The sequence below is a fragment of the Callithrix jacchus genome, chromosome 14 (assembly GCF_049354715.1).
Source record: "Callithrix jacchus isolate 240 chromosome 14, calJac240_pri, whole genome shotgun sequence".
Taxonomy (NCBI): Eukaryota; Metazoa; Chordata; class Mammalia; order Primates; family Cebidae; genus Callithrix; species Callithrix jacchus.
In genome coordinates, this window is record NC_133515.1 from 65,986,123 (window position 1) to 66,005,580 (window position 19,458).

Here is a 19,458-nt window from a genome sequence, read left to right on the forward strand (position 1 = left end):
GTTGTGGTGTGTCACCCTCTTTTGCTGAGACCGAAAGGGCTCTGTCCTTCCTTTATTTTCTTTGCTATATGCATAGCTTTCATTCCTTTTTTGACCCTGGGCAGCAGAGCTGCTGAACGTCCTTGCCTTAGGCATTTTTGCCCTCAGTTCTCCTTGGCTTCTGCTCTATATCAAATGATATCAACTAGACCTTCCCACAGTAGTTCACAAAATTATTGGAATACAAGTATGCCTAACTTCAAAAAAAAAAAAAAAAGGAAAGGAAAGGAAGGAGAGAAGGAGGGAGAGAGGAAGGAGAAGGAAGAAAGGTAAGCAAGCGGGTAGTCAATACATCAAAATAAAACTTTTTTATTTTCCATTTGTCTCTCTGGTACAGAGGCTTAAGCTGGTCATATGTCTTCATTTAAGGAACATTATCACTAGTCTATTCAAAGTACCTCTCTGTTTTTAGTTATTTATTTGCTCTCCTTCTCCCACTTCTGTTCCTCTCAATTCCTTAGATAACAATCCTAGTGTACGTTCATGTGCAGGAAGAGGTTAACGTCTAGTGTTTTATGTACATGTATTTTAATTCTGAAAATAGTATATTATAGCTCAGTAATTTCTCACTTCTTTCTCTCAGTTTCATGATTTGAAGATCCACCCGTGCTACTCTGTGTGCCTTTAGACTCTCACTTCTACATGCTCTCCTATTCAATTAGGTAGGCACTGTTCAAATTTTGCCTACTCCCTCACCTAGTAATGGACACCCGGGTTGCCTCCAATCCCCTAATGCCCCAATGCTGTGAAGAAAACGTTTGTAAAAGATTCCTTGTGCCAGTTTGAGAATCAGTTTGATAATTTCCCTCAGTGTACACAGAAGTAGAATTGCAAGGTTATTAAGATCATTGTTCACATTGCTAAGTTTCTGGCATCATGGAAAGAATTATAGATGCATCCGTTAGAGAGTGGGGCACCTTCAAAGGAGGTACATTCAAATAGTTATTAGCAAATCATAAAATGTATTAATAAATTCAGGAGACAGACACTTGAATGCTTAGGAACAGAGACCAACCAAAGACAAATCAGAAATGAAGATGTAACATTTCTGAAATAAAAACGTAAGTCAGTAGGGAAAATGGCTTTGGATTCACAGAACTGCATTCTCTGTGTTACTTCATGAGAACACTCTGTTGTGACAAGCACAGTGCACCTGCCTAACCCCACCTCTCTCCCCAGTCCCTGGCCCCCAAGCCTCTCTCTTGACCCAGTCACATCCACAAAGTCACCTGCTGTTCTTTTAGTGTCTCTTTTATAGGGGAGGCTCTGTTTTTACTCTCCCCATTGCTGCCTTTCCTGCTCTGCAGCGTCAACATCAACGCTGCAAAACTTCAGTTTGCACCAGGGCTGCTGCTGTAGCCACTGGAGACTGCCATTGCATGATCTACAGTTTCTCGTACTTCTGTCCACCCTTTGCTCCTCATCCCTCCTCCCTCCATCAATCAAAAACTCAGGCAACCTCCCTGGTCAAATCTGAACCAAACTGCTCCTCTGGGAGTCACACCATGCTCCCAATTGGAGGAGGAGGCTGCCTGCTTAGAGACTCCAGCTTTTGGGCTCCATTTGCATGAATAAACAGCTCTGAAGGGTTCCGTTGAAGCTTTTATGTAAACACTCTCCAAAATATGTTCTGCACTGCATTATCCCCAGCAATAAAGATTCTGGAATCAGAATTTGGCTGTCAGTTTTATTGATGCTGCATGGGGTACAGCGGAATACAGCTTTCTCTTCTGGAAATTTATTGGTTTGGCAGTGCAGAGAGCAATAAAACTGTGTTTTTAATCAGGAAACCAAGCGAACATGATTCCAGAAGAAATATAGAAAGGAAATATGCCTTCACAAGAAGACCTATCCCCACACTGTCCCTGTTCTTCTCAAATCCTTTGTTAAATAAGTTTGGGTGTTGAACAATGTGCTTGGTGGGAATGACTTCAGGAACAGAATCAGAGACCAAAGTTGGATTATTTTCTCTAGGTTGTATCATTTCTAAGAGATTGTTGAGTGAAAATATTTTTCTGAAATGAAATTTCTGAAATTCCTCTGCATTAGCACCTAGGAAGGAATGGCCGGTAAACTGCTTTGTGAAAGGAATAGAGAGAATGTGACATGCTTCCTCTCAGAAGAAGCAAGGTTACAATGCCTGTTCCTCCACCTTGTTCACCAAGACAGTGGGTTAAGAATGATATGCTTTGGCCCAATATTGCACAGGGAATTGGTGTCTGGAGTCATTCTGCTTGGTTGTAACCCTGTTCAGTTTACTTAATCTCTTTGTGACCCAATTTCTTCTGCTATCTAAGGGAAATACCCACCTTATACCATTGTTGAGTGGGTAAAATAAGGTCACAAATGGTGTATAACTCACACAGCAGCTTACACCTGTAGCAAGTCCCTTCTGGGACTGTAAGAAATCTTATTTTCATCTGCCCATCATGGAAGTGTTCTTCCCTAGCAGCTTAAAACAGTCTTCGCTGCATAGACATATTAAAAAACAAGACAGCATCTCTCACCTTTGTTCTCATATTCCTGATACACGCTTCCCATCTGAAATATCCTTGTCCACTCCCTTCTTCTCTGCCAGTCCTTGGACCAAAACATTAAACTGTTGTAGATGCTCAATAAATGTTGGCCGCGTGTTCACCCCTGCCTTACGGTTGCTTTCTCCTGAGTTATCTTAACCTCCAGTTCCTTTAGCATTCACACATCATCCTATGCTGGTTTTAGATTTCTGAGTGTCACTCTTTTCTCAAATCTTAAGTACGGCATAGCTTTCATTTCAATTTCAGGAATACTTAGATTGTTCCTGTGGGTATATGTGAATTCCTGAAGGAAATGATCTCATAAACATTCCCCCCAAGTGACATGGGATGCCCATGTGAGTTAACCATAGGATTAAAGTTGTCTGTTTGGGATAATATTGAAATAGGCTACCTGAGAAAGATAGTAGAGATCAAGACAGGGGCACGTTCTTAATTAATCTTCTGTTCTCCTGCCTGAATAATTTCCAGTTGTATTTTCATCATTCATTTCTCCACTCTACTCAACATAGTTTTTGTCCATCTTCCCAACCAAGTCTATAGGACCACTCTAGAACTATTTAACTATATACTTGGTGCTGAGCCTTGTTCTTTACATGGATAATCCTGATTAATCATCACAACAACCGTGTGAAGCAGGAATTATTATCACAATTTTACAGGCAAAGAAACTGAACTGGAGGGCATAAATAACATGCTTAGAATCACATAGCCAAGTAGTGGGAGAGCGAAGATCTGATCCCAGGTGTGTCCGATCTCAACATTCACAATCTTAACCACAAAACTATATACTCTTTGATAAAGACCAAGAATAAGTCATGGCACATCTCTTCATTGATATGTTAGAATCCTCAGCCTGAATCCAGTTGTTGGAAATGCTGAAGTCTCTTTGTCTCTCTCACACACATACATATACACACTTAATTCATGAACTTTAAAGGCACCGAATCATAAATCTTAAACTCTTGGATTTCCTTTTTTCTTTTCTAGATCACTCGCCTACCTCCCTGTCAAAGTGATTCCATCTCAAGCTTTCAGAGGACTTAATGAGGTTATAAAAATGTAAGTAAGTTACTGCATATCAAAAGACATTTATAATTGAAATAATGAATTTTTTTCTAAGAGAAAACACAGTTTAAAGGAGATAATTTTTCTAGGAGAGAAATTGTGTTTAAGATACTTGAATTTTTTTTCTTTGTAATATAAATAATAACTAGAGATTTTTGAAGAAAAGGTATGATTTTTAAGTCATTAAAATCCAGATAATTAACCTTGTTTCAAAGAACTGAATGTATTTTATAAGTGATAATATACCTTTTAAATAGAAGAAAAGATGGATCCCAATCATAAAAAATCTCCTTCTGCTACAGCAGGTCTTCTCTTGGGTCACATTTTTAGATAACACCCACATAGAAAAAAATGTGTTAGAAGTTTATTGTGCGTCAGAAGATAACCTTTATATCTAAAATATAAGTATATAACAAAACACAAGATTTATAACTATATTGATGAAAGGCACTTATCAAAAGTGTAAAGCACCCCGATAATGCCGTATGATCTTATGTTTATCAGATGTAACTTTGATCATTCGCCCCTGGGTTTCAGCTTTTAGGACCAAAGTTCCCATGCTTGAGGAGAGAATGTTCTCAAGAGCCCAGTATTCCAGCATCTTTCTTAATATTAGCCTGAGTCAAAGGACCTCATGGCCATTGAGTTCTTATAGTGCATCTCTAATCTTAATCCACTGGACTTTGGAAGCAGATTTGCATCTCTAAAGAAGATGTTACACTATCAATCCTAGCTCCTTATGGAACCTCTATTCCCCTTTAGGGTATTGGTAAGCAATTCGAATATTTAAAATAAAAATAATTCTTCAAGAATTAGTGCATATCATAGGAAATTCACTGCAGGTTACAGACATGTCCGTTTACTTGAGCCTAACCCATGCTCTTCTGCTCTCAGGTTGGAATGTTGAGTTTTGATAACTTTTAATACATTAAGACCTCCTACTGAGAAAAGCAGCTACAGTTAAATAAGCAAACCATTGGGCAGGAATAAGATGAACCAGCCCAAGAGCAGTCCATTCCTGCGTTGTTCAAAAAGGATGTTAGCTATCTTAGGCTCTGCCTTTCTGTGGGCTAATGCTCTCATCAAGTCTGAAGTCTTCAGTGAGTCTTAACCTTAGAAATAAGCAAATGTACACTTTGTGAGTTTGAGACATTTTTCTCAACTGGCAGGAAATGGTAGCTTATGTTGGGATTTGACGGAAACATTGACATTACCTACAAGCTTGCAAATCGTATATAACAAAGCTGGTTCCTTTATTTTTGTGTCTTTTTCAAAAACATCAATTATTCATTACTCCATTCACTTATTCATACATTCATTTGTACTTTTAACTCTGTGTCAAGCAATATGAAGCCACCAGGGATTCAGAAGTGAATAGAATATACTCCCTGTCCTCAATTTGCTCACAGGTGAGAAAAACAGTCAAGGAAGTAGATAATTATCATTCATGATGGATATCATGTGCAGGAGTTGACTACCTTGTAATAGCCTCAGCACAAGATTTTGAGAAACCAAGGATTAAGAGTTTGAAACAATTCAACCCATATTAAAGCTTCACTAGAGTGACAGAGTTAAGACCCAGAGATCCACATCCTAGTCTTGAACCTTAATATACTATTTGCCTCTCCTCTCAGGGCCTTAATTTCTAGAGCTGTAAAACGAGGGAATCTGACTAGATTTTCTCAAAGGGCCCATGCAGTTCTAACAATCTGTGGCTCTGAGTCAGAAATAAATAAGAGAAAAATCTGTCACATAAACAGGGGTTACTAAAACTTGCATTTCAACTACACCTGGGTTGTAGTTGCCCATCAGTGCTCCTGAAGGGAGATGTTAGCACTGTATGATGTGAGGACAATTTGTACACCCCTGTTTTTCTCAGGGGGACACAGTGGAGTCCCCAGTTGTTGGGTCACACACACAGCTCATGATCATGCAGACACAGTCATTTCTTTCATGTTTCTTTCTCTTTTCTCCCTCCCTCTTTTCCCTAGTGAAATCTCTCAGAGTGATTCCCTGGAAAGGATAGAAGCTAATGCCTTTGACAACCTCCTCAATTTGTCTGAAATGTAAGCATCAGCTAATAGACAGTTTACTGCTGTACACTATTACCCTCTCTGGCTGGAGCCCCGTGGTATTTGTATTCAAGCATCCACTGCTTAGAATCCAAGAGGAAAAGACTACAGCAATTACTAGGTCTGGGCAGGCACTAATTTTTCTCACTGCAGTGACCTGTAGGTTGCTATGGTGACAACTGCTTCTCCCTGGGAGCTGTATAAACTCTGAAACATCACAACACAAAGATAGAAATCAAAATTGACATTGTGAAGTCCTGCCAAGTAGCTCTTGCCTGTGGAGTGGAGGGTATGGAGTATTTGGGATAGTGGAAAACTTTGGAAAAGAGCTTAGAGATTGGTTCATTGGGGGCTGTCTGGGTACATTCCCTCATTCAGTAAATGTTTCTTGAATACCTGCAATGGAAAAGCTGTGTAACAGGCATGTGTGTGTTGGGATCGCTGGGTTTTGTTGTTGTTGTTGTGATGTTTTGGAACAAGCCTTGCCAAAGTCTCATTTTTCCCCCAAATCACAAAAAAGGATAGTAAAAGACTGGCTCAATGCAGTTTTTTCAAGTGATAAATCTGTGGCCCAAAGAGGTTAACTAACTTGTCTGACATTACACGCAAGTTAGTGCCAGAGATGGAATTAGAAATCAAATCATGTGACGTCCAAACCAGGCCTCCTACTGCTGCTTTGTGTGGTCCAAACCTGAGCTTCCAGAAGAGCACTCAAACTTCACCTACTCTGGAGTTTCAAAAGTAAGGGAAGGGGAAAAGCATCAAACATTTTTTGAGCTCTTGTGCTTAGCATTTCTTCTATGTTGTGTCATTTAATTCTCACAGCTACCATGCAGAGTGGAGGTAATTATCCCTTTCGTTCAGGGGAAGTAATGGAGGCTTGGAAAGGCACAGAAACTTGACCAGTGTGACACTGTAAACCAGGGATACCCAGTCTTTTGTCTTGGGCCACACATAAAATACACTTACACTAACAATAGCTGATGAGCAAAAAAAAAAAACAAATACCCTCATAATGTTTTAAGAAAGTTTACAAACTTGTGTTGGGTCACATTCAAGGCCATCCTGGGCCACATGTAGCACACAGGCTGTGGGTTGGACAAAGATTGTTTTAGACCATGGCAGGACTGGGATCCAATACCAGGCTGTCTTTCTTCAAAGCTCCTGCATTTTCCACTATACCACAAATACCCCCCTATAAATGATCCAATGAATAATTACCTAAAGAGAATAATTAATTGGTAAGTACATGAGCAACTACCATGTGTCCAATACAGAGCCAAATGCTGCTAAAATACAGAGGAGGTAAAATATAAATGTCTGCCATGAGATAACAGTGTAGCCAGGGAACTGAGACTACTCACCAATTACGGAGAAATCCAAAATAATGAGTAAGTGCAAAAACATAGTCTGGACTTAGCTGAGAGGCAGAATCACACATGAGGCTCATTACAATTGTAGATGACAGTCCTGTCCCAGACCTGGAAAGCTGCAGTTTTAACAGACTTCCCAGGTAATGCTAAAACACAACTTACATTGAGAACCACCAGGACAGCTAATGATAAATAAACCTTGTGATGCAAAGCAACATTTATCAACAGAAAGAAACATGAAGCACTCTCACAAAAAGTTTACGGATTCCCAAAGAAGGTCCTAAAACTAGCATGCTAGCTCCATGAAGGCTCTTTTTGCTTTGTTCACAGCTGTATTTCCAGCATGTAAAACAATGCTTGCCACATGTGGTGCCCAATAAATGTTTGTTAAATGAATGAATGCCTGGGCTAGGGTCAGGCCTTAAAAGTCTTTTATTAAATTTCTTTTAATTTTTTCTTTCTTTTTTTTTTTTAAGATACAAGGTCTCACAATGTTGCCCAGGCTGGCCTCAAATTCCTGGGCTCAAGTGATCCTCTCACCTCCTTTCCACATAGCTGGTACTGCAGATGTATGCCACCACACCCAGCCCAAAAGATGTTTAGAGATAAAAGTCCCTTCCATCCCACCCACATAAGGCCCTATATGGCCTATGATTGCTTGACTCAGTTGTTGTAGAAATAATTACAACAAAAAATCACTCACATCTAAGAATCAAAAGGACTGAGAAGATGGAAACAGGTACAAGCAGTGGGCAACTTTAGTGTGGCGGAACAAGCACTAAACTTAGAGTCAGGAAAACTAGTCTCACCCAATTTCTGCTACTTCTCAGCTGTGTGACCAAAGACAAATCATTCAGCTTCCTAATTTCAGCAACTATTATAACTATTTTTAACACTGGTTGAGGCCTTACTGTGAACCAGACATATATTTATTCACCAAAAACAACACTATGAGGAAACCAAGACACAGAACTTGAAGTGACACATCCAAGGTCATATGCTTAGTAAAATCAGAATGAAAACCCAACTGACCCCAGACCTGTACATTACACTTTCGCTACAGAGCAGAGGAATTATTATTTCCTCAGGTGGCTGACACCTGGATTAAGAAAGCCAAAGGCATTTACTGGCCTTTTATTGACTACTTTTTATAGGGTCACAGTCATGAGGGGAATGAGGGAGTTGGAGGGGAGGAATAACAACACAGTGGTATGTGACTGCATTTTTATGCTTTGCAAAGCCCTGCCTCTACCTACTCTATTACTCAAAACCTACTAACCTGTGAGGGAGGAAAACTATGTGATATTATTATCCCATTTTGACAAAAGAGACGGTAGCTCAAGGAAGTTAGGAGGCTGGGCATCATCACATAGCAAATTATCTACAGAATGAGCATAAAATCCCCCCAAATAGAAGCCCCTGGCCTTTGCCCTGTGCCATTCCACAGACTGGTACCCCTCTACATAACTGCTCATGTAGTTTCCAGCCAATATGAAGAGGACCAGTTTGCTTACAAGGGAGAGTAGGTAATTTGCTCATCTTTCCTGAGAGAGGAATCTCTCATCACCCTCAGCGTGCGCGGTCCACAGTGGGACAGAATCTACTTGGCCAGGAGCCCTGGATTTTGGTGCTATCTGAGGTTGGGGAGAGGGACAGGAGGGTGCAGAGACAGACTCCCTGCTCTGATCCTTATACCTGCCTCTTCAGAAGCTTCAGAGCAGTGCTTCCTGGAAATAGCGAACCGGCTCTCACCAAGCCATTTCCAACACCAGAGTCGCTGGAGGTCCTCCCAATTATATAAAGGTCCTTTGGCTGATGCCATTTTCAGCCAGCAACTTCTGGTGACCATGATCTCACACATTCCAAATAATTCACATCTATTAAACAGCTGCCCTTTTTTCCCTCTCTCTTTACAGACTGATCCAGAACACCAAAAATCTGATACACATTGAGCCGGGAGCATTTACAAATCTTCCCCGATTAAAATACTTGTGAGAAATTTTCCTTTATAAGCAATTGGGGAGGAAAAGATGGGCATCTGATGAAAATCAAAACAAAGAAGAGGTTGGAAAGATTTTGTTTAACCATATACATAGCACTATTTGCATGTTCCTCTTCAGCCTTCTGATTTAAATGTAATTGGCATTTCTTGTCAGCCACCATGCTGTGGGTGCTTTTGCATGCAAGTAAGTGATTCCCAATATTTTATCTGTCCTATACACCTGAGAAGAACATCACTCCTTTGCAATAATTTTCAGCATTGACAATGAGCATGGGAGATGGAGGTCACAACACTTTAAAACGGGTAAATCAGAATCTCTAAGGTGAACAGAGAGTAGGTGAAAGGGAAAGTGGCAATTCTGATTTGACTCCTATCACTGGTTGAGAATTACTGACCTCCTTTATCTCATTTTTTTCATTTGTTCACTAAATAAAAACTTTTTAAGTATTGTCTTAAGGTAGACATTGTACCATGTAAACTCAATCATTATTTCCTACTTCCCATTAACTCTATCAGTTAACATTAGAAATTGAGTTCCCCTGTAGCCTGCCACAATCATTGCCTTGCCAGCAGTACCAAAATTCCTAAAATCTATGAATTTATCACTATGGATCTTCTCACATATCAAGTCATCTCTATTCACAAAGAAAAATTTAAGTCCCCCTAACACAGACATCCTCTCTTTCTTCTTAAATTTCGTAAACTCTTCAGAGACTGTAAAGTCCACCTCCCATCACTGCCCAGAAAATTAGAAAACAGAGAGAAGGGACATCTCTCTGCTATTTCACGTCATCAGTCTTGCTCTCAGGCCTCCTACAAAGCTGCTTCTGGAACTGGAATAGTTCCTTTGTTAACTAACACAACAATTCCAAACTCCGGTGTTCTGCTTTCCCAAACCTCCAGGGTGTCTACAGGGGACATAAGCATACTATAGCATCAACTACTTTGGAAAAAAACAAAAGAAAACCCCAGAACCAAATTTGGCCACTTATTATCTAAGAGTCATTGTCTTCATTAAATAGTATTTTAATCCAAACCCCAACCCAAGTACACACTGCAGTCTAATACCACACTGCTATCCCCAGCTGTAGATAGAGCAGAGATCCAGTATGACCTGGGCTTTTGGATAAGGAGGACAAGCAGAGAGAGCCAGAAGCAAAACCTGGCTTTGTTTCATTGTCACCAGGATGGCAGACAGTTCACATCAGTTGTCTAGAGCCCATGACTGGTAAATCTAAAACTCGGTGGAAATTCAGATGCATAGACTCTGAAGGAGCCCCATTCTTATAATAAAATATTCTGCAATTTCACCTGTCCTGTTCAGAGGCTAAATAAAAGGTGGGATGAAAAGAAGAGCCTTGAATAGTTCCAAACACCAAAAGAATGTTTAGTGATTTCAGTGAGATTCGAAGAACTTCCTGAATTATAATGTAGCTAAGTAAGGGAAGATTTTTAATAATGAGCAATATGGCTTTATAAGATTAATCTTCTTGAAGTATTTGAATCAAAACCTGCTCCAGAATTTAAGGATACTTTCTAGAGCTATGAAGAGCATCTAATAAACTAATTACCAAAAGGAAATGGAATGCAATATAGTAGGAAAATCTGATTGATTTAATAAGGAAAGAAAGGCTGGAAATATAAATGAAAAAGACCTTTAAGTTTGGTCCCAGTCCCCAGATACCTAAATAGGAGTCATTAGAGCATCTTTTCCCATAGCATCAGGGACTTTTGAATTCCAACAATCTTTCTCAGCTAAAAGCAGTCCTGATAACACCAAACTCAATATTTTTAAATTTAATGTGACAGTCATTTTGCTAAGTGCCTTTCTACTCCCTTGTTACCTTTATGTCTTAATAACAATCACTTTTACCCACTCTTTCCCCACACCACTACCCTGTTCCTAATCACAGAAGCATCTGTAACACAGGCATTAGAAAGTTTCCAGATGTTACGAAGATCTTCTCCTCTGAAACTAATTTCATTCTGTAAGTAACAGGCTGATTGCTATGCATAACAGTTTCCTATTTGCAGCTAAAATTTGGAAAGTAAATATTTCTCATTTCTTTCCTCAAGGGAAATTTGTGATAACTTACACATAACCACCATACCAGGAAATGCTTTTCAAGGGATGAATAATGAATCCATAACACTGTGAGTAAACTCCCAGATTCATGTTCTGCCATACAGCCTCCTGCTATTCTCACTACTAGGTTGAGATGAGCTCTTTCTCGTGTTTTACTACATTCCTCACTCACTGGTGACATTCTACTTGACCTAAAATGCTAAGGGTGAAGTGAGTTGTATAAGATCACAGCTGGGTCATATGTTCACCTGACAATCAACCAACCAATTCAGTATAAAGTTAACCAAACAGGCCCTAAGGATTTTTAGTGACTGAGTTTCAAACTTACGAAATTGTTCACTGCATTAATGAAGAATGCTCTAAGGCTGGGAAGAGACAGTCTAGAGAGGATTGGCTTTCCTGGCTGAAAAAGAGCACAGAAATTTCAAGATTTCAATGGAGGAGAGTTTGGAAGGATATTCTCCAAGTAGGAAAAGTAGTTGATCAATGGACCTTGCTCTGTCTCTCTCCTTTTCGCCTTCCTCTTGGGTCCCTCTCACTCTGTTTCTGAACACTATCTATGCCCATTCTCTCTATCCCTTAATACTTAAAAATAATGTGTTTTTATTTGACAGTTACTCATCAGTTACCAGGCTATCCCTTTCATGTGTTTCCTAAGGCCTCACTATTCAAAGTATGGTCCATGAACCATCATCTTTAGCATCTTCTGAGAGCTGTCTTGCATTGCTATAAAGAACTACCTGAGACTGGGTAATTTATAAAGAAAAGAGTTTAATTGGCTCACAATTCTGCAGGCTTTGCAGGAAGCATAATTCTGGTATCTGCTAAGCTTCTGGGAGGTCTCAGGGAACTTACAATCCTGTTGGAAGGTGAAGGGGGAGCCAGCACCTCACATGACCAAGAGCAGTAGAAAGAGAGAGAGCAGGAGGTGTCACACACTTTGAAACAACCAGATCTCATGAGAACTCTATGACGAGAACAGCACTAGGGGGATGGTGCTAAACCATTCACGAGAAACCACCCCCATGATCCAGTCACCTCCCACCAGGCCCCACCTCCACCATTGAGGATTATAATTTGTAATGAGATTGGGTGGAAACACAGATCTAAACTGTATCCTCTGGTTATAAATAGCTTACTGCAGACCTACTAACACGGAATATGCTTTTTACAAGATCCCAAGTGATTCACATGTACATTAACGTTTAAGGAGCACTGCACTAAGGTAACTCAATCCATGTTCTTCACAGTACACTTGTCTGACTTCCTTCCCTCTGGAATCCCTGCCATACATCTTCACATGGGAGCCTTCCACTGCCCCACCATTCAGAATCCTGGGCACCATGTCTCATGTATTTATTTATTTATTGAGATGGAGCCTCACTCTGTCACTAGGCTGGAGTGCAGTAGCCAGTAGCGAGATCTCGGCTCACTGCAACCTCCACCTCCTGGGTTCAAGCAATTCTGCTTTAGCCTCCCAAGTAGCTGGAACTAAAGGCACACACCACCACACCCAGCTAATTTTGTATTTTTAGTAGAGACAGGGTTTCACCACGTTGGCCAGGATGGTCTCGATCTCTTGACTTCATGATCTGCCCACCTCAGCCCTCCAAAGTGCTGGGATTACAGGCATGAGCCACTGTGCCTGGCCTCATTTCTTTATACCTAAAGCCCAGTGACCGATATTTAATTCTGTTCCTCAAATCCATATCCCTCTCACTCTTTCTGCTTTGGTTACAGCCCATGGCAAAATTGTGATGAGGCAATAAAGGAGCCCACCCTTAAAGAAAAGAGAAAGAACATGGATTGGAATGACTCTGAAATGAAGAGATAGATGTGAAACAAAAGAAGAGACCATCTCAGAGGACTCTCTTTTATATCACTGGATTCTAAAAATTGGTATCCATGGTACACTGCCTTTGTATAGTACTTTTATTTTGCATTACGTATAATTTTACATGTATAATTGTCATGTTACAAAACTGCGACCATGTAGCTTCAGCTCAGATTACTGCAATCAAAAGAATACAGAGCAGCAACCACAAATAATTTCAAAATAACCCATACTCTTTACTTGTAACTCTTGAACAATGGGAAGGAGACCCTGTTGATCCTAGAAATATTTCTCAACAGTCTTTCTACCCCTGCCACTTCCCTCACACATCACAGCTCTACCAGCTGCTTATAAAGCTCTACCACTGCATAATGGATCTGGAACTACTCATTCATCATGTCCCCCACCAAAAACAAGGTATTCACCAACCAAACTCCGAATGAGGTGGTATCACATGCCTTAGGATTTGGGATCTTTCATGTCTATTTTGAGAACATAAAAGACATAGGATTAGATTCATGTCCTGGAGAAGTTCATAATCTCTATGAGGGTAAAAACATGAAAGAATAATACAAGCTAGTAGATATTCACTATGTGAGTGTGTGGTACTTAGAAATAAGATCTTAGAGAAGTCCTCTTGGGCTGGGAAAGTCAGAAGAGGCTTCATAGTGGAGCTGATAGACTTGAATTAGACATCATAGAATCAGTAACATTTATATGGGTAAATGTGATAATAGCAGCTAATATTTATGTAGCCCTTATTAAATACCTGCCCTGTTTTTAAGTACTTTTTAAGTCTCATAGCAACCTTATGAGGTAGGAACTGTTGACCTTACTTTTAGATGAGGAGAGTAAGGCACCAAGAGGTTAAGTATCACTATCCCAAGCCAAGATTTGGACCCAGGCAGTCTGGCTCCAGAGTCATGTCCTTAACCATTACGTGGTGCCACATGCAGAGAAAGGCATGTTCTCTTTCTTGGAAGGAATCCAAGTGAGAAGACAGCAGGAGCAAAAGCATGGCAGGAGGAGAACAGAGTGAGGCTTACTTCTTGGGTGTAAATACACTGTTTAAGGAACAGAAAGTAAGATTAGATAAGAGGCTGAGATGGAGAGGACATTGAATTGTAGAGACTCTTAAATGCCAGGACAGGCTTGGAAGTAATGCTGAAAAAAAGTAATGAAAGAATCCACCCAATAAAGTAGCCTTTATTCAAAGATCACAAATATCCACAACTCTCTTTGATTTTGATCTAAATCTAAAAATAATCAGGGACCAATAGGTATTCCTCCCAAGTAAATGTGCAATGATGGGAGCGAAGTGAAGTAAGAACGAAAGGGCAGAAGACATGGAGGAGGGTGAAGAAGAAAATGAATGTTGGGATAATCCATAGGTAACTATGAGCTCACATGACTGGGTCACCCCACCAGACTCAAGGAGTAACCAAAGATTCCTTCTCACACATCATACTTCAGAATGTACACAGAGAGCTTCACGGTTTTCTTGTGACAGGGCCATTAACTTACATTGGTCATGATTTTAAGAACAATAGTGCATGCCTGTAGGGTATAATTACCCCACTCTCAAGTTAATAAAGATGGAGGCTCTGTGTCTCACAGAGAGCCTGTGGGACATTGTAGTTCCATCCCCCTTCTCATTCTTGGCCCTTCATCTGGAAGGGGAGTGATTAGTCACTTGCCTGGCACTTGTTCTCTGCTGAATGGGCCCTTCTATAAGCAAAGGATCATGTGGAGCACGCTGCTGGAAAAAGGGTATTATACTTAGAGAGGAAAGCCTTCTTTTCTCAGCTATAAAGTTCAACTCTAATTAGAAAATAATGAAAGCAAGCCTTCTTTTTTCATTATTAGTGGTACTTGAGATTTTGCTTTTTGTAGAACCTGTCTTGCCCTCCCCCTACCCAAATCTTTACCAACTGTGAGCTCATTTAATGAAAGCAAGAGAAGTCACTTGGTGCTGGAGAAACTCAGTGGGGCTAATGCTAAAAGTATGCATTATGCTCTTATGTCCCTTCAGAGCCACTTTGGTTGTTTATTAAATCTCCTCAAGAGGCCCCCTTGAAATGCCCCTTCTCCCCAAATAAGCAGGATTTAGCTACACTACCTTCAAAATACTCTACGTGATTGGTCATACTAGTCTCAAAAAAAAGAGACAATCTTGATTCACATCTTAACCCCACAAAGAAAAGGAAAGGTCATGGCAATTAATTTTCTAAGAAGTGATATCTGGAAAGGCATGACGATTCCAGGCTGTACCCATGACAAGCCACAGCGCAGAGGCTGCTGGGTCTCTCTCCTGTGTTGAAATTGGAAGCCTGGGTGTCAGTCCTGGCTCTGTGTCTGACCAGCCAAGCAGCCTTAGGTCATAGTCTGACATACTCACTTTGACATGCCTCTGTCTCTGCCTGTTCCATGGGATTACTACCTCCTTGTGTGAATCAAATCACTTTGTGTCAACTATACAATCACCACAATTACAATTAATCACAGTTAAAGACTCATACATAGCAACCTGGAGCAGGCCAGTTGTTTTAGACCATTTTGAAAATATCACATCTCATCATCTCCTTTTAAATTTTTTTTTTAAATGTTTAACTGACAAATTGAGGCACTTTCCATTTGTCTCTTCATTGACAAATGGAAAGAACAGTGTGATGAACACCCCTATACACCTTATGCAGATTCAGCAACTGTTAGCCGCTTGCCACACCCACTCCATCTCTTTGTATGTGAGTATATACCACTCACTACCCTTTAGCCAAGCCATCCAAAAGAAGTTTATAGACAATATGACATTTCATCCCTAAATACTTGAGCATGTCTCTCCCTAAAACATGGACATTCTATATAACTACAGTGCCGTCACACCTAAGAAAATCAACACGAATATAATAATATCTAACCTACAGTCCATATTCAAATGAAAATGTCTTTTATAGGTTTTTTTAAAAACAAAGTTTATGCATTGCATTTTTGCTGTTATTTCCCTTTTTCCTCCCAACCTCACCTCCCACATCTCTCCCCATCTCCTGAACTGTCCAGCTTCCTTTCTCTGTTCTGTATGACATAGGATCCTTTGAAAAGCCCAAGACAGTTGTCGGGATTCAGTTGTCTAATTCATATTGCCATGACTAGACTCAGGTCAAATATTTCTGCAAGAACACTGCGAAGGGGTGCTGTGTCTCTTTCACTACATCAAACCAGGAAGTACATTATGCCCCACTGTCCCACTACTTGGCTGCTTGGTTAAGGCAGTGACTGCCAGATCTCTATTGTAAGAGCACATCTTCCTCTGTCATTACTAAGTAAACTGTGGCAGTACACTTTGAGTTTCTGTGACTATTCAGTTGGCCAACAACTTTTCATCCAATGGTTTCAGCCTCCATTGATTATTCAGTTGTTACAAAGGGAGTTACAAAATGGTAGTTTTTACATGCTATCATTCTTCTACATTTATTAGCCAACAACCTTCTGCAAAGAAGATGCCTCCTTTTTTCCCCTTTTCCTTGTTCTCTCTTGGTCTGTCGTTTTTTTGAGTATCACTATAGAACGTGGATTTTTCAAAAAACGTATTCAACATATTAGAATCCTTTGGTGTTATCATTCTTTCTGATGCCTGTTACTCTTTTTATTATTACATATAGTAAAGTCATATAAGTTGACATGAACATGGCTGAGATAGAAGGAAACATGAAAACTCAGTGCTTCTGAGAGGCAAGAGGCACAGCCATACGGAGAGAGGGATCCCTTGCTATAGAGACTGTGAGCCCCGAGAAATGGGGGGACTCTGATTCATAACTAGGGTTACAGCAGCACATAGACAGTTACTCATTTAACCATTGGCAGCACATCCACTAGAGAAGTGTCTTCATACATGAGAAACTTTTCAGCTGTAACAGGACTTCAGCAAAGTTCCATACAGGGAAAGTGAATTTAGGATTCCCTTTCTTTATAATGCTGTTTATATAGTCATTTGATAAAAATTTGCTTACAAATATACCACCATATTTTCTAAAAGATATTTTCTAAAATGGTATGCTTTGCCTTTCAGCAATGGGGCTGCTTTTTTGAGACCCTGAGTATCTGTAAACGTAAATTAAGCTTTCTTCTTTGAAATCATCCAGAAACCAGGTGATCCAAAAGGAAACTACAGAAGAATGTCTGATACTGTTCATATTAGAACCCCATAAATGCTTTTAGAGCCCCAGGAATATTTGGAGTTCATTATAAAGCATCATTCAGCCCCAGCTGAATGGACTTCATTCAGCCCCAGCTGTATCATCAGTGATTAATATCTAAAGTCCAAATCTTATTTTGAACAAAAAGGTGCCATTCTGTCTGTTTGATTCACAATTACTGGCAGTTGACTAAAGAGCCTAGACAATGCTTTCAAGTTAGGTACAGCTATTGTAATAGAGGAGAAGTTGGGGGAGGTGAAAATCTTCATTTTTGTACCTGTGACAAAACTCTCAAAGTAAAGCAAAGGAAGCTTATTTAATTCTGACACCATGATGTTTTGGAAAAAAGTTATCTGAAGTGACTCTCCAGATGTTTTTTTAAGGGTATTAAAAGCATTGTTCAAGTCTGACAGCATGAGGTCTCCCACTCAGATTTGTAATTTCTCCAAAGTAAGGAAGCTTCTTTTTTAATCAAAACAAGGCAGTGCATTTTATTGTGTGTGACTGGTAAGAACAGGGACAAGAGCAACTGAAACAGTGTACCACATTGTTTGGAAAGTTGAGACAAGCAGGACAGAGGCTATTAAAAAAAAAAAAAAGACATGGAAAATGTCTAAAGGCAAAAAAGTCCATGATGCTAGCACAGATTCTTTAGTGTGTGAGTACATCTGGGCAGCCCAAGCCACTGACCTGACTTGCTCTACCCAGAAAGAGAAAGACCCCCTACCTCAGTAGAGAAAGATGATAGTTCAGTTAAACAAGATGCCTATATTTGATAGAAATCCTGTCCAGAGCTTGGAAAGGGAGACCCTTTCCCTCTGTTCTGGTCAGAAGGCTGGAGCTACTGCAAAATATAATAATAATTATAGGACCAACGCATTAAGCATTTATTGTGTTCCAGAACCTACTTTTAAGTGCTTAACGTGTATTTACATTTTTAGTCCTTATAATAGCTTTATGAGGTTGATACTATTATTAGATTTTCAGATTAGGAAATTAAGGCACAGAGAAGGTAAGTAACTTGCCCCAAGTAATTCAGATTGTAAGTAGCAGAGCCGGGATTCAAGAAAATGGGTTCAGTGCCTGCAGACTTAATCACGAGGGTACATTTACAGCCACGACATTGTTAGTGTAACAGAAAAGCATAAAATCCTAACAGGTATCAAAACAAGGATCAGGGCAGCAGGCAACCATGAAGAGTAATGGACATCTAGACTGCTGTTAGCAGCTTTGGTGAAAACAAAAGCCGCTTTTTCTTCATCAACTACACATGTAGTGCCATCACTTAGAAGGTAGAGAAAGCAATTCAGTGACTAGACTCTGGACACAATTCTAAGCAACGACCATCTGATTTGCCCCATTGAAATGGCGGGAACAGTATCATCCTATGATATACCCTAGGGCAAGGTTCTCAACCCGGCATACTGAAGGCTCACTGGGAGAGCTTGTTATAAAAGTGCGGATTTTTGGATACCACTACTAGTTTCTGATTTAATAGGTCTGAGTCTGCATTTTTAACGGGCAGCTCCAGGTGATTCTAATTCACTGGATGGAGGAGAAAGCTTTGACAAATACTGGGCTAGAGTCTAAGAAATCAGATTTAAAAGGGTGTGATTCCTTTATCTAAAAGAGACTGCTATAAAGGAATTCAACCCCTAAAAGGCAGGAGACTGCCAAAGAATAATATCCTAACTGCAAAATAAAAAAGAATTCCAGTGAAATGGAGTTGCTAAGGAGACAACAAGGTTGTGTATAATTATACAAGACACCAGGTATCAACCCTGTACCTATGTTCTCAGATTCAACAATATAGAAGGAGAAGAAAACTACTGTAAGTGGCATCCAGTAATCCAATATGGGAGAGCTAGTGTGTGAAGCGGTAAACTCTGAAGAATTTCGGAAGACGCATATGAGAGCATGGGAAGCCCTGGAAGCCTCCCATCCCGGGGTTGGGCAAAGCCGCTGCCTTACCCAGGCTATTAACTGAGCGAGGTACCAGGCATTCTGTGAGGCCCAAGGGGGTTAAGAAATGAATTAAGTATGCTCCCCTGCCCTCTTTGAACTGAATCTAACAAGGAGACTTAAGAACTATTTTGTAATCTCTAATTCTATTTTCTGAATTTCAGAGTTTAAATATTGTACTTCAACATGAGTTTATTTATATATTAGTTTGTCTCAGCTGTGTTACGGGTTGGTGGGAGGAGACCATACGTACATATATACACAGAATACATACATGCTGTTGATGTTACATGCA

At 40.1% G+C, this 19,458-nt stretch overlaps 1 protein-coding gene across 3 annotated transcripts in view; it reads left to right on the plus strand.

Annotated features, from left to right (window-relative positions):
* LHCGR (luteinizing hormone/choriogonadotropin receptor) overlaps window positions 1–19,458 on the plus strand; it is a 62,686-nt gene that overhangs the window by 14,875 nt on the left and 28,353 nt on the right. For 2 of the 3 annotated variants that reach the window (XM_035271468.3, NM_001301843.1), the window contains exons 2-6: window positions 3,564–3,635; window positions 5,633–5,707; window positions 9,003–9,077; window positions 11,002–11,076; window positions 11,165–11,242. In XM_035271468.3, the coding sequence (XP_035127359.1) occupies window positions 3,564–3,635; window positions 5,633–5,707; window positions 9,003–9,077; window positions 11,002–11,076; window positions 11,165–11,242 (375 nt within the window). The remainder of the gene's footprint in view (window positions 1–3,563; window positions 3,636–5,632; window positions 5,708–9,002; window positions 9,078–11,001; window positions 11,077–11,164; window positions 11,243–19,458) is intronic. The other variant, XM_078348320.1, reaches the window with a different exon arrangement.